We start from the raw sequence: 24,234 nt of genomic DNA, 5'->3' as shown, positions 1-24,234 counted from the left end.
ATCTACAGGGAGGGCAAAAGGATGTCCACACACAAAGTTCTTCCACCAAGAAAATCAAAGGTACTGACTAGGGAGAGCTTTGAGGCCACTTGAGGAAGAATGTTTTGGGACAGACTCTGGGCACAACAGTTACTGTAGGAGCACCTCAGCTACCCTAGATGCATCTAGGAAACAATAATAAATAAATTAACAAAATCACTGCCAGTACACACAGATGTGGTCTCGGGTGGTTTTGTTTGCTTTGGATTCCAGATATTTCTTCCTCTCCTTTTTTTCTCTCCCCTCCCTGCACACATTACAGAGAGGTGCTAAATATCCCTGCAGCTGCAGTCGCTCCTCACGAGCTGCTGTCCTGCCCTGCTGTAGGTCTCTCATATTTATTTACTGTGTGTCCTATACATGTCCAGAAACCCCAGGAAACTCCCAAGTCCTAGCTATATAAAATTTCTGGGAGAACAAGGAATGTTGGCACTCATGCTGTGGTCACACACCACAAGGAGGGGTGAGTTCCTGAGCGCTCAGGCTCACATGCAGCTCTGGACATGGTCATTTAGCAGCTGATTTCTTTCAGGTGCCCAACCCATGCCACACCTATGACTGCTGGGAAGGGACCATCTCACGCACGGCAGGAGAAACAGCACACTGAAATTACAGAGCCTGTATTTTCTGAAAGTCCTTTCCTTTTGTATGGAAGCTGTGTCAGCCTTCCTGTCCTCTAAAAATTAAATGTGAATAACGATTAGGACAGCTGAGCACTGGAACAGATTGCCTTGGGAATTTGGGGAGTCTCCATCACTCAAGTTTTTCTGAACGGGCTAAACAGTCATCTGTCAAAAAGGGTTTAAGTATCACAAACTCTGCCTGGAGGAGCAGAGGGAAAGGGAGAAGTGACCTCATAAGCTCTATTTTCTGTTTCTGTAATTTGAGTATCACTTGTGAGGACTACAGAAATTCCACTTGCCCCCTCAGCTGGCCACAGCACACCTTCCCTAAGCCCTTATGCTTCCTGTCCACGTGTTACAAAACCTCCCTTCTACAGCAAGGGTGGCCTCCTTCATGCAATGGCTCGAGTGATCCCTTCACGTTACCCTCCTGCGTTCATGAAATGCCGAGGGGTGGAAAGCACAATGCTGCAGGCATCTCAAAATCTCTGCAGTTAGAAAAGCAACTTTTATTCCTGCTTTTAACACATGACTAGCAGATCAAAGTAACTGAAGGCTTTATCTGGTATCTCCCCGATGCTAACGCTGGGTGTACATACATCACGCTGATGTGCACAGGATGAGAAACGAGGGAGCCAAGCTTGCTTTCCACCCACAAGGAACAAAAATAGGCTTTTATTCCGAATGACTTATTTTAGACTAAAAACGAGAAAGAACAAAAGCGAAGGCTCCAGGAAGTGGAGTCTGCACCCGCATCTTATTTTAAGATGCTGCCTTGACTTTTTAGAAATTTAAAGCTGCCTTGCACAGAAAGCAAAATCATATCAGTGATGAGCTCACTATTTCCAAATATCAATCTAGGATCTCAAAGGCAATAAAGATTCAATAACACTCCACAGTCTGCAGCTCTGAAAATCCAAAGAGAAAAACTGTAACAATTAGGGACAGATACAGATATGCAATATACATTGCACAGATGTTTTATTTCCCTGCAATTATATATATGTCCTCCAAAATAAAACCCAACCTTCATTAACTCAACATTACAGTGTTGTTGTATATTCCTCATGAAAAAGAATCAGTTAAAGTGAAGGAAAGTACTCATCAAGATGTCATCAGCATCCAGACTAATCACATCCACATTCCACCAAATTAATTTCCAGCATATTCAGGTACTGGCCTTCCATGAGTAATTATTACACAAATATTTCCAGTGTTGCCTCTTCAGTCTCAGAAGTTGTATCTAAAGGAAATATTTTTGTTTGGAATGGAAAACAGAGTTTTACCCACCTACAGGAAAACAACAAACACACCCCCTTTGGGGGATACACAAATATAGCCCTTCATGGAGAACCCACACAAACGTGTGCACACCTACTAGGAAACAGAAGTTCATCATCAGTTAACAAGAAAAACCTCTGCTGGGGACACAGCCTTGCATGCATTCCGGTAATTTCAGCCTCAGCACCCTAAGATAGCTGGCTGAGACCCCCAGGAAAACAGGGACAAAGCAGCCGGCTGTACAGAAGCAGCATTCATGGAACGTGGCCGGAGGAGATGGATATGTCTATTCTCCTCTCAGCTTATTAAGGACATCCAGCACTCCCAGCTTGCTGGCACACAGCACTAACTGTGTCTGCAGCAGGGAAGAGGAGCCACACAACAGCCCCGTTTTTTGATGGCAAAGAGCATTCAATTTCATCTTCAATCATTTTACTTATTGATTGGTTATCTCAGCCAATATCTCACAAATTCACTCAGTTCAGAGGCAGAAGAATGCCAAATTCCTTTTGTTCCTGGAAGTTTTTTCCTAACCCAAGGGAGAAATTGGAGGGAAATCATTTCATTCGATAACAGCTGGTTTCCCTTCCTTGGTATCCCACACGGTGATTGGAGAATCTCTCACTCCAGACCCAGCCTAACCCTTCACAACACTCAGCCTTGGTAGTGATTTAGCTGCAGACTCCCAGGCAGAGCAGTAACACACACTATTCTCCCTCTCCAGTGGGTGTTTAAGACAGCTCACAAAGATATTTAGGTACTTCAGTTTACCTCGAGCTCCATAAAGAAAGCAGTCAGCTAAGTACCATACAGCTCTGAGCTTGAACTTAAAAAAAATATAGTATGTTTTTTCCAGTTTTGGGAAGTGACAGGAAAACAAGTCTTTCAGTTCTGATGAATAATCTGCTTTGAGTTAAAACCCACTGCTGAACTGCAGCTTTCCTCAGCTTTAATACCAAGGGATAGACCAGCAGAGACTACATTTCAACACACAAATTAGGAGGGGCAAGCACTAGGTAGCAGGTGATGTATGGCTGCTGCATCACCTTTCGTTTGATTAGTTTAGAAATTAATTGCCTCTCTGCACAAGAAAGGAAATCTGGCAGAGCCCTTCTGAAATAAACACAGCATTTACATTCATTCCTCTAAAAGCTATAAAATACTTCAGTCTCCAAGCAATGGAGCCCTAATAGTCTTTGAATATAGTTGGGTACAATTCCTGTGCACAGCTCGTTAGGCACTGAAATCTTTGAAATAAGAAACTCCTTTCTGTCATTCATAAGCAAATCTAACACAGATGCCCCCACTTGGCAGATGCAAAATGCTACTGCAATAAGAGGTGATAATAAAGGGACTTGGCTGGGTAAATGGAGTCACATATACTGATGGTGTGGTCCTTGAGAATATTCTCCCTCTACTTCAGTTTCCCCTCCTGTCAATGCTCTCCAGGGATTGGAGGAATAGAAGCATGCAAAGGGAAAATTCAGGTTTGTTGGAAGACGTGACATTTTTGGATGAAAATACTATTAATCACTGTCACTGAGACAAGATCAATAAAAAATTTATAAAGAATACCTCTTCTAATGTGTGCATATTCCAAGAAACACTGACAGCCACACCAGCACCATGAGACTAAAATAAATCCAATTCTTTTCCTCCCCTGAGTTTTTACTTTTGTCTCTTCATCCCATGTAACTGAGCCTGGAGTGATGTTGCCGAGTGTCTCCTGTGACTGTGTGCACTGATGCCTTTCACCAGCTCCAGTGGGGTGCTGAGGTTTGGGATATGGAAGGTTTGACAGAATAAGCAAAGGGAAAAAAAAAAAGAAAAAAAAATAATCAAGTCCTTTGCTGTGATCAGTGCTCAGACTTGAGGGAAGGGGGTGGATGTGGTGAGAACACTACAGATTGCACAGTACTACACATTTCCATACTGGCTTTATTTCTTGACCACTCTGCAATTAACTCGAGTTGTTGAGTGCTGTAGGCCTTGCATGTGAGGTGAAAAAACTATCTTTTCACTTGGATGCTTGTGCCTTTTCTTGCTGAGGGTCTGCTCCCTCCCGCAGACCAAAGCGCCTGTCACTCAGAGTAGTATGTTTCTGCATTTGTTTATTTTTAAGGCACAGCTAAACAGTGATACCAGTTTAACACTGCACCCACAGCACTAGTTCTTAATTAAAATAAATTCATTGGGGGACCAGGAGCATGAGAAAATAATCCAGTGCCCTAAAATGGCACTGTCAATCTCACCTATTTTATCAGGGACATAACCATATCTGAGCCTTTCACTTAAAGCTCCAGTGTCTGGATTGTGTAATTAAACAGTAATCTGATTTTAAATAAAATTTCTAGAATACTGCATTGAAAAGAATGAAAGAGTAAGAATATCTATTATGCTCAATAAACTAAATACTTATACTTTTTTGGTTTCTTTTAGTGTTAATAAATACAACAGATTTTAAGTCAGTATCTGGATTTTAGGAGACCTGTCTTACGGTGTTTTGATGCAGACACCTGCTCAGATTAATATCGCTATGAAACTCTGTAAATTGTTTTCTGTTCTCAGTGCTCATTGCTACCTGAAGTACAGCTTAACCTCTCTTGAGAAAATAGTCCCAAGTGGAGTAAAGGAAACCTGTTTACAGATAAATTAAATTTCCAGGGCACACAGAGACACCCAACATTTACTCCTCCCGAGTGAAGGTTCAAGACGGAGCTTGAACAAATGGCTTTCCCTCTGCCTCTAAAAAGCCAACGATGGACATGCTTATTATTTACATCCAAACTGGCTGGCACGCCTAACATTTCAGGGAACAGATTTTGCAGCTGTAATACAACTCGAGGAAAACCCTATATTTCACTGCTATGAGGTACCATAATAGCTGAGCAACACAGGTCTTTCTATACATCACATTCAAAGCTGGAAAACACTTTTTTTGTTGTTTGCTGCCAAACATGCTTTTTCTTACCTATAAAAGTAGCCGTAATAATGATGCTTTACACAGCTCAGGAACCCCACGGCCCTTTCAGGGCACTGAGCACCCGTGTGGTGGAGCTGAAAGAGAACTGGCATCTCCACAAATCAAACAGTGAGGAGAAGATGAAACACTCGAGAAGAAGCCCAAGACTAGAACTTGGAGCTTTTTCGTCCTGGGGTGCCTGACACTGTGAAACAGTTATTTTCTATAACTGCAGAGGTGCCAGTTTAACAAATTTAGAAGCTCGGTGACATAAGACAAATATGATTCAACCGTGGAGAACATTCTGAATTAATATGGAACATTATAAATGCAGCAAGTACTGGGGTCTTATGCAAGGTTTTTTCACTTCAACCAGGGTAAAGAGCAGATACATTGCCAAAATAACACTTTTAATATTAACTAGACCCCTCTAGTACAAGCCGAGGGCTTAGAGATGAGGTTAAAGCACACACTCACACACGCCCTTAGCAGACCACACACCACCACGAGGCAGGAACCTACAGCCTGGGGAAACTTTGGGGCTTCACCCTCTGCATCCCTTTGTTCTGTATTACTTCTGATGCAAGCCAAAAAACCATAAAACACCGGAGAAAGCAAGCACCGAGCCTTACAGAGCGAGCAGAGAAGGAGTATCAGAGCAAGTAAACCTTCTTACCAGCACAGGAGGGACACAAAGCAAGCAGGAGCCGGGAGCCCAATGGCGCTAAATGGCTCCTCAAGGCCTGCAGCTGCCTCCACTTGCCACATTTAAAGGGCCAGCACGGGGGGCAGGTGGGGTGGCATGGGCAGCCCTTCTGCGGGACAGCTCGGTGGAGGGCAGGCAGCATCAGGATGGCTCCGTGATGGTTCTGACCATTAAATGACACTGCAGAGAAGTGTAGGTGCTAGATTAGATGTAGATGCTGTTAACAGCTAAATCACATACATCTGCTTTAGATACTAAATCAGAGTCCTGGGCCTTTTAGGCCCTAATGGGAATCACCTGAGGGTAATACCAGCTGAAGGAGCCTTGCTGAGACATTGATGTCACACCTCTCAGTTACACCTACACTGATGACATTTCTAGCAGTCATTAGATCTTGGTCTGAAGGCACCGAGTTGTTTAAAGCAGTTAGCACTGGAACCTGCCAGGAAGACAAAAGTGAAAAACTATTGCTTGTTCAGCAGCTTGGCCCAGGCTCAGCCAGCATCTGGCAAGCCAGAAGTGTGCTGCTCATCCCGTAGGTGTTCTGGTCTGTGGGTTATGCTGCCTTAACCAACACCGTATGCTCCCGAAAAGGCAAATCCCCACATCAAAGCCATTCTCATTTTGCTCACACAGAGAGATCGGTGCTTACAGTAACAACAATGGGATGCTGAGTTTGTGCTCAAAGCTGTAAATAGAGCACCTGGCTGCAGCAGTGTTTCGTCCCTTCCAGAAAAATTACTTCAGCTCACGAAGTGCTTTTGCTGTTTCACATTCCTCGGCAAGAAAACTGATGAGCAACTTGAAACCAGATGGGCAGCGGAATTGTTAGCAGATAGAACAGCAAGTGAGAAAGCAGGCAAGCAAGACAAATGCCTGTGGCTTTGGAAAGGGCAGTCAGAGGGAAATCCAATAGGAGCTTCTCCTGCCACCACCCAGGCAGTATCTCCCTGCCGTGTTCCACAGCAAGCACGTGCCAACAGGGGTTTTCTAGTTAGTGACAAGTTTTGTGACAACTGTTGTCATCTGAGGATGTGAGGTTAGTGCCTTGACAACTGTGGTAGACTTCTGCCTGTGTCCTGCATTCCACTTCAGAAGTTTCAGGTCAGCCAGCACTAACACCAAAGATGATGTAGGTCTTGCAGAAGTTTGTAAAGGCTGTGTAGCACTTGTGAACTCCCTTAAGGTGAGGATCATGGTGAGGTGACAGAGCTGACCCCACACGAGGCAGCTGTCATTGGGTGGATTCAGCATAGCTGGGACATTTCAGACTCAGAGAGAGAGAGAGAGAGACTTGTCTGCAGCGTCCCTGCGGCTACATTGCACTGTTCACCTCCACACCTCCTTCCCCTCTGCCTACACCACACTTACACTGGCATGTGGGACCGGCTTCTCTGTGAGTGTGGAAAGGTCAGCTGGCTGATTTTCAGTGTAGTGCCTCTGGCAAACACGAACCTCTGACAGTTCTCAATCTTCATTAGGTGGTTCAGACCCTCACATGTCCTTCCTTTGCCTTAGCAGATGAACCCTTCAAGGTCTCTGATGTGTTTCTCCTTATCACACCTCCCTGAGATGGGCAGCTCTAACCCTTCCTTAGAACTTGGAGGTCAGGACACAGAGACTAAAGGCAAGGTTTTAAAGAGCCTTAAGAAACCCATGGATGCAGAGTTGGCTGATACACTTTTCAAACTATGAAATGCATAACTGCAATTCAAATTGGCTGAACTGAAAAGCCCTGAGGAGTCTATTTCTTTTTGATTGATTTCAATGGGAATTAGATACTGTTTGTTTCTGAAAATTGTCATCTTTAAGAATCTAAAAGTCTCACTTTTTAGCACCTTGCCTACAACATAGCAGGAAATGGGAGTCAAGAGTTTTCCAAGCATGAGGCCACTGCTCCAGCCACAGATCCCCTTCTTAGTCCTTCCTTCCTTTCTTATTTTTAAATAAAAGTCAGCAGCCAGCCTGCAAAGGAGGAATGTGGAACCATCAGGTTCAAAAGTTACTAGACAAATTCAAGAACAGATCCACAAGAGGCTACTGAACACAGGGCAGAGATGTATCCACAAGCACCACTGATCCAACCTTTCTGAAGGCAGTGGGGACACAGCAGCAAGTGCCACAGCTCACAGGCTCCCCCTGAGGAGTGTGTCCTTTTGCTGTGGGCGAGACAGAACTCTTGACCAGATGGCCCAGTGCTCTGCTCCAGGAAGGCATTCCTCATGCTGTCATGTGTCGGGTTTTAAGCAGTCTGTGCTCTAGCAGTATAAATGCACCAATAGCCTGCACTGAGCACCAGCTCCCATCCCTCTGCAGTCACTGGTTCTGCTGTAGAAACAAGAACTCTCCTAGCTGGACAGGAACACGTGGGCCTTGAATGATGTAGTTGCCATTTGGTTATGTAGACTGCTTTTTGTCCTGATCCCATACATTTTTTAAATTGGAGTCTGAGCTGGTTATCTTTGTTTGAGCTGTTTCACTGCCACACTTCCAAACCTGTGAATACACTCTGCTTTCTCTTTCTTCTTCAAACTCTTTTGCATTCCATGTTTTCCTTCAGAGCAGCGTTATTGTGGCAGTGGCTGGCATGATTATTGCTACTTACTCCCAATCCCCCAATGGCAGAGTAATACCTCTTTAATTGGGTATTTCTCCCTCCCGACACTAATCTCCTAACAAATACCGATGCCGTGTTAGATGCTGTGTGGGGATCTCTCATCACTATCTCTTTAAGCAGGCAGTTGTGTGTGGAACGAATGCACAGTCACTCAGCATGGATGGATTTGTCTGAGTCCCTGTCAACTCCCTGTTTTTGTCACTGAAATCTCGCACTGCTGGATCCGGATTTCTATTGCTTTAACTTTTTGAGGCAGATTTATCTCAGCCCCTGTCAGATCAATGGGTTTTGTCACAGAAATCTATGTGACTTTGTTCCCTGTGGAGATCTGGCTAGTCAAGTTTGTGGAGGCTGATTTGGAAAGCTGAACCTGAGGCCTTGTTTGGCTGTGTTGGGGGTGGGGGGGGACAATAAGGACTGAAAAGAGCAGAGGCCTAAGAACCATGAAAAATTAACTACAAAACACAGCAGCAACATACATACCAATGCCAAGACAACACATACCCCAAGAGAGCACGTTCCTGCTGAAATGTGCACATGTGTATTTTTGCAGGTTCAGGGCCCTCTGCCCACTGCCATCATAAACAGCTGCTCGGTGTGCCCATCACAGTGGCTGAGATCTCACAGGGTTGCAGGTCTGAGGCAGATCAGCCTTTCAAAACAGTCCTTTGTGGCTGCTCAAACCCCCTGGAGCTGTGGAGGCAGGAAGTCCATAGGACTCTGTTCCTTTAATGCCTCCAGTATATTAGGAAACGCTGTGCCATCAGAGATGATCCCTCTCAAGTGATACAAGCCCAGTTTTCTTTTTGCCTGCAACCATCAGACTGCATGGTTGTCTGATGCTGCGACAACAGAGTCTTCCAGATAAAGCTCAGCTCCAGTGAACTGCTATGTGTCCATCTTGTCTCTTTGGCTGATTCAAACATTTCCAGGAACAGCTTCAGTAAATGGAAGTTTCCTGATGAAAAGTGCATTTTTCAAATAAATTTTTTTCTTGATCTGAGGGATACCATTATTTCCTTTGCTTATTACTATTTGAAGATTCTTTTTTTAATAATGATTATCACCGTTGAAATTTGACCATGATCAAGGTCTGAATGAACTTTAGGAACAAAGTGGTAATAGAAATAATGACAGCAATAACAATAATAGGAAAGCAGGTAACATACATTAAAGGAAGAGCCTGGTGTTGACTGATAAAGACTCAGAGTTGTCTGGAATAGGCAACTCAACCTGAAAGCTCAACACAGCAGGGATGGAGTCCCTGTTGGTGAAACTGCCTCAATTTTGTATTTGAAGTGGAACATTTCAAAAAGAAAGGGTACCCCAGGAAAGAGGAGGTTTGGAGAAGGCAGCCATTAGCATCTCAGCATTAATGAGAAACAGTGCAAATTGTTGGCCGTGGGTGACCTCATTGTTCTCTTTGCAATATTCCAGTCCTGGGCTTTCTTTACAGCAGATGCTCATTCCTGTGCCTGCCTTGTGATAATTCCCTTCTTTCTTTTTAATGAAGCTCTCCTTTTGTTGTGTGCTTTTCTATTTCAACTTTACCTCTGGAAATTCTCCATTCCCAGTTTTCACCTTCTAATCCTTCTTCATCCATCCTTCTCTCCCTGCCTCATTTAAACATTCATGCCTCTGTTTTGCTCCTTCCTCTAGGTGATTATCTATTCTCTTTTAACTGGTACCCCTCCCTTAGCTTTATTCCCTTTCCCGTCCTTTCATCTCTCCCTCTCCCGTTTGCTGCTGCTCTCTCAATCTCAGGTTGCTGCTGAGGAATCGGTAGTCCTTAGATATTGAAATGACACGTTTAGTTCCCGCTTGTGATTCTGTGCTAGATACCTCTGCATGTCTGTGCAGCTTCACACTTCGGCCTCGTGTCTGGGTAAATACAGGAAACCGAGGGAAGCAAAGCTGAGTGAGAGGTTGCTTACTTGTGCCTGTGATTTGTGGCTGTTTAATAATGGCCTCCTGATTAACACAGACTGCAATTCCAGAAATGCCACAGTGATAGATGCCCAGTATATACCTAAATAGAGATACACAATTCCCTTAACATTTAAAGCCAGTGCTAGCAATACAACTATTACCTTGGAAGTTGTTCACGCCGCTGCCTGCGTGCGTATCGCCTGGTAAAACACAACTTTAATTCTGCACGGGTCTCTGAGGACTAACAAGGTGTTAAATGATCACTATTACGTGCAGCTGTCACCATGCCTGCAGTTTTATCAAACCAGAACGATGCTGTAGCTTTCATGTTTCACTTCAGAACAATGCAAAAGAGAATGTCTTCAATAATGCTGCTGAAACTGTGCCCCCATAAGTCATCTTGTCTGCTACAGCAACTGCTTTTCATAGAGGTCTTCCTATTTTATCTGTTTATAGTTAGTTAACAAAGAAGAATTACCAGGCTTGACCAGACAAAGAGCAGTGAGATACCTGTAACCATCCTTTTGCTTTAGTCCATCTCTTTTGGTACATCTCAGTGTGCAGCAAGGTCACTTCCACAAGGAGCTTTGAAACACGTGCTGTTGCTGCTTTTAGACCCATTCCAGAAGCACAGGTTACTTTAGTCAGCACTTCTCTGTGGTCTCCTTCTGCAGGTGATGTGTCCCAAGCAGGCAGAGAGAAAGGACCCATGTCCAGTAGCAGGTCACTCATTAGTAAGACAGTCCAAGAGCAAAGGCTGCCTGTTCTGTCCTCAGCTAATGATCTCTCTTGCCTTCACCGCAAGTATAAACCAGGCTGCTTAGTTCAGTCTGCCATCCTGGCTCAATAAACCAAGTTGAGAGTTGCTGTTACACACTCTGTTGGGATTATAACTATCTTTTAGCAAAGGTCCAGGTCTAGGAAGGAGGAGGTGCAGAATTGCATTCCCAAAGATTACTAATAGCCTGGAATGCTCGAGTATTAACCAAGAGTGCCTGTGGGAGCACATCTCAGGTGCTGTCACATGTCAGAACGAAAAAGAAGATGTTTAAAAACCAGTTTGGAAAAGGGACTTTAGCACAAAATGTGTGGGAGGCCACATTTGGAAAAAAAAATAACTAGACTGAGTTGCAGCAGCACTGCTGTGGGAGGAAGACTTGCACAATGCCTTGACTGCAACCATGGCTGTTTTTCCTCACATTCGTGGGCTCTAATTCTACATAAAATAAGAAAAGGGGGAGTGAGAGACAACACTGCATCATCTTGACAGTCCTTTCTAAGTCTATAAAAGATGAGCTGTAAGTTCTTCAGAGTCTTGCTAACATATAAGCCGGCAGCAGCAAACTGCCATCTCCAGAGCCATGCAGGACAATGACAGATTGGTGAAAGCCAGGCTCGTTCTGCCAATAGCAGTGTCCAGCCATACTTCCCAATTGTTGGCTAATTAGTAGAAATAGAGATTTCCAAGACAGCAAAAGACGATTAGGGGGCTCTGCAGAAGCCTCAAGGCTGGCTGTGAGACAAACCCCAGAGGACTGTGGTACAAAGGCTCTGCATGTGTGCCCCCGATTTTAAGCTGACAGAAATGAGTGCTGGACTGAAGGCCTGACAGTCATTTATTACCTGAAACTGGCTGATGATCTCAGTCCACCTTTTACTGGATAGCTGCCTACACCACTAAAGAAACAGCTCATGCTACCAAATTTGTGGACATTCAGGCTACTGCTTTAAATTGACCACGAGGGCTGAGATATCTGAGCCACCTCCACAGAGTCCATCTGGTTCAGGACTGAGGCAAACTCAGTCCTGGGAGGGGAGAAGGACTTTATGTAGTTTGCTTATACTGTACCTGTCCAGATTAAAGAGAGGACTCGTTATTTGTCTGTCAGTCTGGCATACTTGCCATGCACTCCAGTTCTGTAAAACTTGGCCTCTGGAACTCTTTAAATAACCGGATGGACTGGTTAGCAAAAGGTTGCTGGGCGAGCAGAAACATTAAGATACAGCCTAAACAACTTCAGCAACTGTGGGAAGTCAGGTGGATTTGCTGGTTGTACTACCCCAAAATTAGCTTTGCAGGGGTTATAATTTAGGACAATATTGTGCAGCTGTAAATTCAACTGAAGCAGTTGTGTAGGGCTCCCATCTCAGAATCATTAAGGTTGCAAAAAACCTCCAAGAACTTCCCCTTGGGATGAGTGGTAAAAATGAAAGAGGTCACCAAATGGTTACACTCAATGTAAAGCCAAATAAAATTAATTTAATACTTGAAGAGAACTGCAAGATAGGAAGTTTCCAGTGCTATAAAAGAGGTTCAGTCCTTTGTCCCCCTTTGAGGCAAAACTACTGATTGTAATTAGCCTCATGTATGAACTATAACTACTTGTATGAATACCCAACTTGTAGGAATTCTGGTTATTTGTCCAGAATAGACAAACCTTAGATCTGGAAATCAGGTCAGAAATCAGAATGTAGGGTCAAATCATTGAAATTCTGGTTACAGTGAAAATGCAAGGGTTGCTTTTGAGGTTATAAACCATATATATGGCTATATTCAGCTTCTTTCTAGCCTAAACCTCCATTAGGTAATCCCCCTGTACCTAATGTCATTCAGACTCCCCTCTAATACAGAGCCTACAGAGTAAATGCTGTGTTGTTTAAAAATCAAAATTTTATGGTAAAAGTGAGGAGCAGAACTCTGAGGGCTCCAGAAGGATGCTTTGGTGACAGCCTGCTGTCACTTCTAAGCAGGAGGGAAATGTGATGCATGACAGACAGACTGACAAAACCTGGACTCAGGTCAGGTGCTGCTGGAGACACCAAATCTGTTGCTTTGAACGGCTCTCTCGAGGAAAGCAGCAGCTGCTGCTGCCTACAGAGAACTGTGGTGTCTGAAACTGCTCAGGGGTCTAAAAGTAGTCCCATACAGAGCCTCCATTACAACAGGTAATCAGAGTAAGAGATTCTTCAGAGAGACAAGGGATGAGTTCCTTGGAAAGTACTTGGAAAAGACAATTTCAAGCTATCTGTGGAGGAAAAAGATCAAAAAGAGATAGCAGATTTTTATCCTTGTTAGTAAGCACCTCCATAATGGAAACAAATGCTCCGTGTTCCAGCTCTTTCTCAAAGAAACTGGTGTTCTGTGCCTCGTCTCCGAGCTCCAGCCCAGCAGAACAGGGATGTCTGCTCACAGAACAACGAGGTACAGCAGCACAACAGATGCAGCTACATCACTTTAGGCCTGTTTGGAAAATTTCCCATAGCACTTTGGCCTTAGACACAAAACTCAGCACATCACAGCCCATGTTCCCAGACAACAGGATATTCCCATACGAAAAGGAGGGCTGTTCAGCACTGTGGCAAAATGTGAGAGGCAGTGTCGTGGCAAAGGCTCTGCCAGAGCCAATCCTTTCTGGAAAAGCAGCAAAGGGCACTAGAGCCCAGCTCCATTCTGCAGCCAGGGTGATTCCCCACCTGCCCCCAGTGCAAAGTCCTCCAAATCAGCCAGGCCAATCCTCAGAGAAAGTGGAAATTACAGAGCAGAATCATTACAAGGCACAGAAAATTATGCAGTCCAACTATGAAGCACTACTATTGCTTTTTAGATTGGAAGACTCATTTAAATTTAATTAATCAGACCACCTTCATGTACAATTAAAACTGTATCTCTCAGTGATACTTCAGCTTGAGAACCACATGACCTTCAGGAAAACAGAGCTTAGCAAATTATTGCTTCTAAATTTTGCATGTTGAGGATTTGGTGAGTCACCTGCAGACATGACTTTTGGGTGTGTTGAAATGGTGACACAGGCAGGCCAAAGGAAGTATCCTTGCCCTTCTCCCTGCAGTGTTAAGCACAGATTTTCAGTTGTTTGGGAGCTGACAGCATGGGACCAGCTCTTGTCTTTGGTAAAACATCCTTCCCTCACTGTAAAAGCAGGTTTTTCAGTCAGCTTCCCTTAAGGTTAAACATAATCACTCAGCTGCTCTTCCAGCCTCCTTATAGTCTCCTCAAACAACTGTGAGATCACCTGCAAATTAGCATTAAAAATCAGGGACGGCAGCAGTGCTGGAAGCAGTTCAAGCTGAAAGTCAGACTGAGTGTGCTCCACTGCAGTCACAGTCTCAGGTGGGAACTCTGATAAAATGACAGTGTAGAATGACAGCTTAAGAGGAACCTGTGGGTGGGTAGGCATTAAACCTGTCCCAGACACACAGAATCATCACCCAAGTCACACAAGAAAAGGTTGGTGAAACAGCACAAAATTATCTAATTGTATTAGGAAGAAGAACATGTTATCTAATTCATGTGTTGCGCTGCCAGAAATCCAAATCAGAGCTCACAACACTGTAATTTTGGATATCTTAAGACACAGAGTAAAGTGACAGATAAATTCTTCTCATCTTCATTCAGGATCAAAAGCCACTGGATTTTTTGTGGCCGTCACAGATTCAAACCAAATGAAGGGGAATGCAAAATTTCACAGTGCCTGTCTCCTAAGACCTTCCATACCATAAACACCAGGGCAACAGTACTTGGTGCTGAAACAGTCTCCCAGTCAGCCTCAGAGTTAGATGAAGCAAAATCAACACCATAACTAAAGCAAAGTGAAGAGGAACTTGCAGTGGGCCACTTTTGTATCTCTAGTTTTTATATTACAACACAATCAAGAAATCACTGATGAAGATTGAATTCTTCATTCCTTCCTATATCTTAGCAATTCTCAGTAGAGAAAAGAAATATTAAGAGTACATAGTACCACTACTTAATGAAATAGTTAATGATCCTTTCATGAGGCAGCTCTTGCCCTAGACTTAATTTCTTTTAGCATCTAAACAGTGCTAAGAAACCCAGTAATTAATTCTTGAGCCCTTGCAAACAGCCACCTTCCTATTGTTAACCTTCTCCCCGTGAGACAACGAGTACAAAGCTGTCAGGGCTGTGTCTCCACGGGGGACAGGCATGGGGAGAGTGTGATAAAACACTTGAAACGTCTCTGGCTCTTCCTCTCACACGGTGCCCAGAGCAGCTGTTCCAGTAACAGCTCCTGGGCATCCAGAGGGATGGGTTTTGCCCAAGCCACAGTGGTGACTGGCAGCCCTTGCCATCGGTGATCGATGGGAAGGTTGTATCCGTCACTGCTCCTGCAGTGCCTTGTGTCCTCTCTGCTGATTGTAACCAGGGACACACCTGCCTGGGAAGAGGCTCTTTTGGCATGCAGTGCACCGAGGGATTTACAGTTGGATTAATGGCTGTATGTCTGCTTTAAATACCTCATAGGACAGATCTTCTGGGAAGGGCAGGCATTGCAATGGGACTGGCAGAGTCCCCTGGCTCACAGGCACCAGGCTCTGAATGCAGCAGCACATGGGTAGGACTGAGGAATACTGTCCTTTCACAGTGTACTAAACCAGGCCCCAAGAAAAGCTTTAATATCAAGACATGCTCCCATGGTGAACTTGTTTATCTTGTTCAGTTTTCCTTGTGACCTCTCAGCAAACCTGTTTTAAAGGCTTTCCTGTGTCCCACTACTCTCTGTCCAGCAGCAGAACTCCTCTGCACCAACTGTACAGACATCTTTCTCTCTCAGTTCAGCAAAGGGTTCTTTGGTAGCCAGCAATCCCCTGGCCTTGCAGACCTTGGTCTAATATGAATAACACACTTTTTAGGAGTTCCCTTGACAAATACCCAGAGCACACAGAAGTCCAGCCTCCTGAGAGGACAGACAGACTCTGGGCAGTGGGTGGTGAGCTATACACACATGCACCAAAGGATCACTGCTCTCCAGGGAGCATGGAAAGCATCTGCCAAAGGAAACCCTCCCAACTTCCTGCCAGGGCATGAAAAGGAGTGACACCATCACCGACACAGTGACAAGTGTGGAGTGACAAGTATGGAGTGACAAGTGTGAAGTGACAAGTGTGGAAGTGCCTCACAAGAGGGACTGATTTGTTGGTAATGCTCTGAAACCTCCTCATCCCCCTAAGGAGTAGGAACAACAGCCTCCACCAAAGCTGTCACCTCCATGGTGTCCAATATCCTTTCCACATCTTCATCAATCACAAAGCCACATCCCAGACAGGCAGGCCAGTAACTCAGGGGTAACATTCACATGGACATCATTTGGGCTCCCTAGGGAATATCTGTTCTACAGCTGGGGCTCTCATTCAGTAATAAACTAATTTCCTTAATCCTGAGATTTTACCCTTTCTTCTCCAGAAAGACACAAAGAACAGTCCACTCACCAGCAGAAAGGGCCCTGAACCTTCCCGACAGGTGTCCGTGGAATCTGTCCTTGAAACTGCAGTGGAAGTGATTCCCATCTTTCACATTTACGTGATGATAATTTCCCACTGGAGATTTCTCATTCTGGGTCTCCGTTTCATTTTGCAGGATGGCCACCACTGCTGTAGCTGAATGCCAGCACCGAGTTCATGCCACCTCCTGCAGTCAACGTCTGCCTGAGGAGACAGAATAAATAGTTATTAAACCTTCTCTGGATTTGCTGTCATATTGTAACTAGGCACTGGAAATCAAATAAATATATCATAAGACGAGCAGTTAAGATGTCTACTGAAAAAACAGACTCAGGCAAAATGGCTTAATCTGCAGCATTAATGAGGAACAGATTGTTCCATCAATAGTATATAAGGAGCAGCACGCAAGAAGGCAAGTCCCCAAGTTCCCTGGGACTCACACCCTTGTAAAAGGCCCAGTTCAGAAGAATACTCAAGGACATGATTAAGGTTAAGCATGTGTTTAAATCCCATTGATTCAGTGAGACTGAGGTGCTTTACTAAACTGGAGATTATTCTGTGCATAAAGCTCAAAGTCAGAAGCAAGAAGGGCTGGGAGGAGGGGGCTGGCCAACTCTATGCAGATGGACATATGCATCCATCCTGCTATCCCAGCTCTTAGCAAGAGGGAGATAGCTGTGTCTCATCATCAGCCTCAGAACCGCCCCTGAGATGCACCTCCTAAGTCAGCCTCAGTCTATGCCACACATTATCTTTCTTCCTAATGTAATCATCAGTATAAAGAGAAAAATGAAAAGGGATCCTCTGACTTTGCCTGGACCAAGTGTCCATCCTGACTCCTGCCAGCACAGGCACAGCTCCCAGACACATCCCAGCACAGCCATCCTGTGCTCCCTGCTGTGCAGCACATGCACATTTGGAGATGACCAGTAGGAGTTCCAGGATCCAAACAGGACCAGGGCCCCACTTGGCATGCAGACTGAGAAACCACATTCTTTCTCAGGCAGCTTGCTGACTTATTGAATGCTGAGAGAACAAGGGAATAAACCATGCCTTTAAGGACAGAAAGGGAGTCTGAGAAAGGGAGATAGTAAAACCAGATGGATAATATTTCTTCTGTTGAATACATGCACCTAAACCCCAGCAGAAACAATACAAGGCTATGGATTTGTGTGTGCAGCCCTGGCTACCAGGAAGGCCCATCTCATATGAACTGAGTACCTCTGCCGTGCCATTAACTGGATGGGGCAGAGCAAATAAAGAAATTGCTTCCCAGAAGCAGTGGAGACAACTGGCCAGCTCTTGCTGTGGTTGATTGAGATTGGCTCTGTGTTTCTTATGTATTATTACTCTGGCTTAATTTATTCCTTCATTTCTAGTGTCTGATCAGGTGAAGCAGACATAATACTCTGCTCCTATACACACACTGTAATCTGTTCCTACTCCCTTAACAACAAGGGTCAGCATGGACTGTGGTTAGGAAAGCAGAAGAAATCAGTGTGATGGGTACTAGTGAATGGCCTGCTCTTCCATGAATGCTTTGCTGCCTAAAGCTTAAGAAGTCACATGGGGTGTTTGAAGAGAGGAGAAAATATCCTTAATTGGCAAAGCCTTAGGAGACCAGGGCTTTCATCCAGCTGTTGCATCGAGGTGAACTGAAGCCTCCAGGGTGTTTGTACATGGATGGTGCTCACAAGTTAGGCTGATGTGGACAAATACGGGGAAAGAGAAGGACATCGCTAGGATCAGTGCAAACCCCCTTAGTTTTGATTTCTTGGCAAAACCAACTGTCTTGATGTTTAAACTTTTTATATTATTTAATCAACTTGGTGATTCTGAATCCAAACTAGCTCAATTCACAGTTGGGATTTGTGGAAAGACAGTGGGTCTGCTACTATTCATACCATAGTCCCTCTTCAAATCCCTTGGGAAATGAAGACTGAGTCTGCAGTCTAGTAGCAGAAGACAGTGATTTCACTTTAACTGCAACAGGAAATCACTGCGATGACCTTGGATGAGTCAATAACTTCTGGCTCCTGTCAGATGGGGAAGAGGGAGCCTTACTTGCCTGCATGGGAGATCATGAGGGCTGGAGCTGGGTATTCTGAACAAGCCCTTTGAAATTCTGTGGGGAAGGGTTCCAGAACAAGGCAAAGCCATGGACCTCCCTCACCCACAGCTCTGTGCAGCTCACCCATCCCACGGGGAGGTGCAGTGACGTGACCCATTGGAGCAGAAACCAAGAGGCTGCCAGGAGGACTCACAGTTCGCTCACACCTGTAATGTGTGTGACTCCTGGCTCGCACTGCCCCACCTGAACACGGTGTGCTCGCTGTAAGGAGCTCCCACACGAGCCAGGAAGCTGCCTTGGTTTGATGCCACGGAATAGACACGTTATTCTCCGAGTGCTGGGACCCGACCAAGGATGGCAGCAAACATTTATGAGCACAGGTGTTACTGGCAGGTGTTTTGTTTCCGAGGAAGCTCCTTCTGGCTGAGAGGCTGCCAGCCCATCTATCCGCCCCCCCGCATTGCCACACAACCTCGCCTCCCCCAGGGACTTCCAGGCAGGCCTATTTGCAAACAGCAGGCACAGGCAATGAACACATCAGGCAATTAAATGGCAGATCAATTCGACTTAGCTTCTCTTGGGAAAGCAGCCCTTGGGAGACAGAAGAATGAGGCAGCAGGAGACAAAGGCAGAGAGAAAAATTGAGAGGTACAGGAGAGAAGGAGGAGAGCAGAAGAGCAAAGATGGAAACACAGCAGGCAGACAGGGCTGCACATAATGTGGTGTGAAACCACGACTGCAGGGGAGGAGGCACTCAGGGAGAAAAGGGCATGGCTGGTATAGGCAGCGTGAGAAAGACAAAACTGTGGGGAAGACACAGGAAAGAGAGAGTATATCTAAGGGAAGGTAAGAGCAAGACAGAGAAAAATGAGACTGGAAAGAGTGGGATAATGAATATTGCAACTGTAGAGTGGCCCCAGCTGGCTCCCAGGATCTCAAGCACAGTGGGTCCCCTATAAACGTTTGCGTATAGGCAAAAATTGTAAGCCTTACAATTTTGGAACCATCAGCAAAAAAATACATTGGTAATATCCTATTCACTTTCTTTAAACTTATGGAGAATCACTGGCTATGGACAGAGGACTTCCCTCCCTGAAATACGCCATGAAGCGGGAGCTTTCTGGTACCAATACGAAAAACAGACAGTGGAAGTGACAAGCAGAAGGAAAGGAAATTAAACAGGCTGGTATCACTCCAGCCAGCTGAGTGGAACACTAGAGCAGAAAAACCAACATGAACTCCTAATTAGTTTTCAGCTTCTATCTTTAATAATCTGAGATACCGCTAACACTAACCCACTTAGGAATGCTAGTGGCAGGCCTTTAAGAGTCATGAGCAAGGTACCAAAAATCTGAGAGTCTTTTCTTTAAAGAAGTCACAATTCCTGGTGGTTTTTTTCTTCTTTAAACAAGCAAACAAACAAATAAACAAATCCTGTGTTTTACAGTTTCCTCTTTTCTTGTCTTCAACAGAGGTACTAGAAATGTAATCACATTTTTAAAGCAAAGATTAATTTCACAATTACAGCCTGACTTGGGGAGGGGGAGAACGCTACAGTTAGGTGACACAGAGAAGGTTTGACAGTCCACAACACAAAAGGAGCTTTATCCTGCCAGACTCCCTTGCAAGAGAAGTGCCCCCTTGCAGTACATCTCTCTTTGCACTTCCCCCCTCAGCTGGGAACAGCGCAAATACCTCTCTCCCTGCTTCCAGACCCGCTGCTGCTGCTCTGCAGGACTCTGCCCCATCCTAGGGGTGTGCTTCTCACATTCCCTTTACAGCCCGGCAGGAGCCAGCCACAGGAGGGACATCCAAATGTCAGGCCTTGAAGCTGCTGTGCCAAAGGACAAATGAAAATATCTCCCAGGGACTCTGGGGAAGCCATGTCTTTCCAGATTTTATGCTAAGGCTCTGTAGTATCACGCTATGCTCTTATAAATTCCTTGCTTGCATGGCTTCCATCCAAGCCTGTCGAGGCTATTTACATACACCCACCATATTTACAAGAGTGCTGTGAAGAAGCAAAAGACAAACCCAAACCAAACCATGCAGTGAGTCAGTGGCAGAAATGCTGATAAACCCAGACTCCTTGCTGCCTCCTTCTTCATACTAGGTAGACAATGCTGCCTTTCTTCTTCTCCCTTCAACTGTCCCATGACAGATTTTGAAGAATAAATCTATGAAGGGTTAATATTCCAGTTTCTGCTTAGGCAGAGGAGCCAAGAACATTAAATCCAACATTAGGGATGACCCCACAATAGGTAACCAGTTTGGAAATCCCAGGCCTGGTTGCTTCACACCTCAAGTCCAGCACATTAGAACTGCCTTTTTTGTACCACCTTTGATTTCTCTCTTTGCAGGAAAAAAATGAAGTTGCTGAGTCTGAGAAGGTCTAGCACCAGTTTGTCCTATAAGGTGCAATCTGACCATACTGCTCATTTAGTTTTCTCCCTCTATTTCCTAAACCTTGTTTCCTCTCCCCCTTACAGCCCAGCTCCACAACCTGCACTGTCCATTCAGTGGTGACAAATTCTTTTAGTCCAGTACAGTCCTGGCAGATGTTGTTCCTCAGGCCATGAGGTCCACATTCTGAAGCAGAGTACAAATGACTGGCACTTGCAGGGCCCACAGAGGGAATGAGGATAAATTTACCAGCCAGTTGCCACTTCACTCTCACTAACCTCGAGCCAGTGATCTCTGTTGCCAAAGCACTGAATGGAACAGGAAGGCTTGCACTACATCTAGGAGAGAGGTCATCCCACAAATGGGGAGGGTGGAGAGGGAAGAAAGCCAAAAAATTTAAACGAAGCTGACAAGAACTAGGAGAGTGACAGAAGATGGAACATCTGGTCTGCTGGCTTGCTCTGTCCTGCAAGCACACACACACAGACAGATGTGGACATGTGCACACACTCCTCCTGTCTGCTACATCTGGGCATCTGGACCTCTGTCAGCTCATATGGCCAACTCTCCATCCCTCCTCAGTGTAGGTTCTTTGGCTACCAGATCCCACAAACAAATCAAGTCCTTATGTGGACGTGAGTAACTCTCTGAAATCTGCTTCCTCCCAAAGTTTGACTCTGTAAACAACTCAGTTTTTCAGCCTCTGCTTGTCTGTCCTAAATTTTCCACAGTACTTAATCTGTGAATGGAACGGTCACATTGGCAGAAGATGCTGCAGCCTCAGTTCCCTCTTTCTGCACCAGCAGAAACCAGGCAGGGATTAGATGCTGTGTGCTCCACAGAGAGCAGGCTGCACAGCAGCTGTGCTGCCACAGAGCTCTGTGTCACAGCCCTGGTCCCAGCACAGGCCTGAGGGGAGAGCACCATGGCTCTGGCAGCCGTGGCTCTGAGGGAAGCTTCTCCTGGGGCTGGAGCAGAGAATCTGCACAAGCACCCAGAGGAGCCCTAGCAAGGCAGATACTCCCAGTCTCTCCTGCCCTGCTGCAGCACTGGCGTGATTTATATTCCTAGTGCACAGCTGGAGACAAGCTGTAGCACAGCACTGGAGAATCAAAGAGCAAGTTCCTGCAGCAAGGCAGACATACAGGAGCTGGAGGTAACTAGAAAGGGGAGATGGAAGTCCTCCTGACTCTCAGTGAATTCTCACTTCCACTGTTCTTTGTCATGAGACAACAGGACTACCTGGTACCTGCCGAGAGGAGAGCTAACAGAGAAATCCTGGCTATGCTGGAGTGGCCCTGTTCCGAGCAATCAGCTCTTTCTGACAGGAGTTCTCCCCTTTTTTCAAATTACCTATTTTGCTATATCTACATTGTCATCAGGGGTGGCTGCAGCACCTGCAAACAGACCAGAAAGGGTTTTCAACTCTTGCTCCTCTTTTTGCAACGCATGAATGATCCAGCTGCCTGTGTTCCCTCTTTCTCACCTGCTAAATTGCTGCTTCTTCTCTCACATCATGACATGAATTCTTCAGTGGCCCCCCAATGTTGCTTTTTCAGTCCACAACCCTCAGCATTGTGGTTTTTCTTAGCACTTTGGATCTGTGTCCAGTTTTGACAGGATTTAATGGGTGCTTGCTCCCAGACATCTGACACATTAAATAAAAGGAGCAGATAAATATGATCAATATTAAATATGAGGAATGTATCTACAGGTAGTAAAAACTGACTAAGCTTTGTAGACTTTAGTTGTATTCCCTCAATTCTGTGAGGCACTTGCTATAAATTAAAGGTTGGTCAAGACTCTACAACTCACAGCAAGACCTACAGGTTTTTCAAAAGAGTTCATGGAGACACTAGAGCTCAAAACTGGAAAATATGGTAAGAACTGCACATCTGCCTCAGTGCTGGCTGCAAGAATGCCATTGTGCCCATTGTTTGTACCTGGAAATTCAAAATCAAGAGCCCAGCATCAAGACATTCAAAGAAAAAAATAAAAAAAATCAATAATTAGTTGGCTTTGAGTCTGTACATGTTTTTGCTTCCAAGTCTTTCTCCACAGGTAGACAGGTTAGAAACTGACATTTTAAAAAATGAAAGCAGAGACTCACATAATTGCATGACCCGAGAGCTTAGACTTTAACATCAGATTTTACAAGGCTTACAATGAAAACGTGGAGACTGGTAGCATGGGGGATTCACATTCCTTTCTTTGTGCAACAAAACGAGAGAAGAACATGAACATTCCAAATACAGCCTGTCACCTGTGTTCTTCTTGATCTTTCGGAATTTACTGAGCCTGTCAGCTGCAGTGGAAGCCAGTTCCACATGTGATCCCCCAGTGGTAACACTCACAAATAGGTTTGCAGTGTGTGACACCACCCCTATCATAAATGCTGTGGTTTATGAACTATTCCTGGGGCAGGGAAAAGGAGCACTAAAAATTGATATAAATGACAATGACCACGCTGCCTGGCTTTATGTCCTATCTTTTTATAGCCCCCCCCCCCTTTTTTCTTCAATATTTGTTTCTTTCTAAAATCTTTACCTTCCAAGAGTTCTCCTATATTTTAACTCTGCCTTCAGTCTCTTTTCTCTACGGTGATTCTGATTTATTTTTGTTTCTCTATCCCCCCTTCTCACTCCTTCCCTTTAGCTGTCTTTTAGCATTTAGTAGGGTATGATTTTTCTCCTATGTCAGGTTGGCACCAGTTGAGTCGTGATCAAATCCTTTATCCCCAGGGATGCAATGTCTCTGCAAAAGGACTCTGTGCCCTGCCAGAGCAGAAAGATTCTCCCCACCATAATTCCCAGACGTGCCATCTTCCTGAGCCCAGTTTGGTTTCTGTGTCATCACCTTTCATGTGATTGCTGCCCTCGCTCATGATACCTGCACGTCCCTGTCCCAGTCCCTGTGACTTGCTGCTCTACAGGTGCTGGGGAGAAGCACGTTGTTCCCTCCTGCTGGACTGGGGCTCTTCTGTTCTGTCACTTGGCCCAGATCTGTCATCTACAAGTCTGTCACTCTCTTATGCACAGAGCTGAGGAGTGCACAGGACCTGAGAATGGTTCAAACTGGCATATACTTGTTCCAGCCTGCAAAGTGCTTTCCTGGTCCTTTCTCAGTTTTCATGAAAAAAAAAATATTATTTTTTTCGTATTTCTGGCCAATTCTGGAGTAGCAAACCCTTCCACAGGTCTACCAGGACCTGGTATGTTATGTTGATGAATCTTATCACTGAGAGTTCCAGAGGAGCCCTGGCCAAATAAGAGAAGCCCATGCTCTGAAATAAGGCAACTGGCAATCACACAGACTGCCAGCTGCTGAGATGTGGCCTTGGGTAGG

General features: G+C 45.1%; 1 protein-coding gene across 2 annotated transcripts in view; it reads right to left on the bottom strand.

The window, feature by feature from the left end:
* The window catches only part of LOC114058794 (high mobility group protein HMGI-C-like), a 57,532-nt gene extending 41,001 nt beyond the window's left edge, over positions 1 to 16,531 (bottom strand). Inside the window, exon 1 of one of the 2 annotated variants that reach the window (XM_027886501.1) lies at positions 16,404 to 16,531. In XM_027886501.1, the coding sequence (XP_027742302.1) occupies positions 16,404 to 16,481 (78 nt within the window). In that variant the 5' untranslated portion in view covers positions 16,482 to 16,531. Of the gene's footprint in view, positions 1 to 5,908; positions 6,012 to 16,403 lie in introns of those variants that run through there. The other variant, XM_027886502.1, reaches the window with a different exon arrangement.
* Positions 16,532 to 24,234: the final 7,703 nt, after the last annotated feature.

The sequence above is a fragment of the Empidonax traillii genome, unplaced genomic scaffold (assembly GCF_003031625.1).
Source record: "Empidonax traillii isolate 1590-97213 ecotype Southwest subspecies unplaced genomic scaffold, ASM303162v1 scaffold187:size1931383, whole genome shotgun sequence".
NCBI lineage: Eukaryota > Metazoa > Chordata > Aves > Passeriformes > Tyrannidae > Empidonax > Empidonax traillii.
The sequence above is the reverse complement of the archived record's forward strand: the minus strand, read 5'-3'. Positions and strand labels throughout refer to the sequence as shown.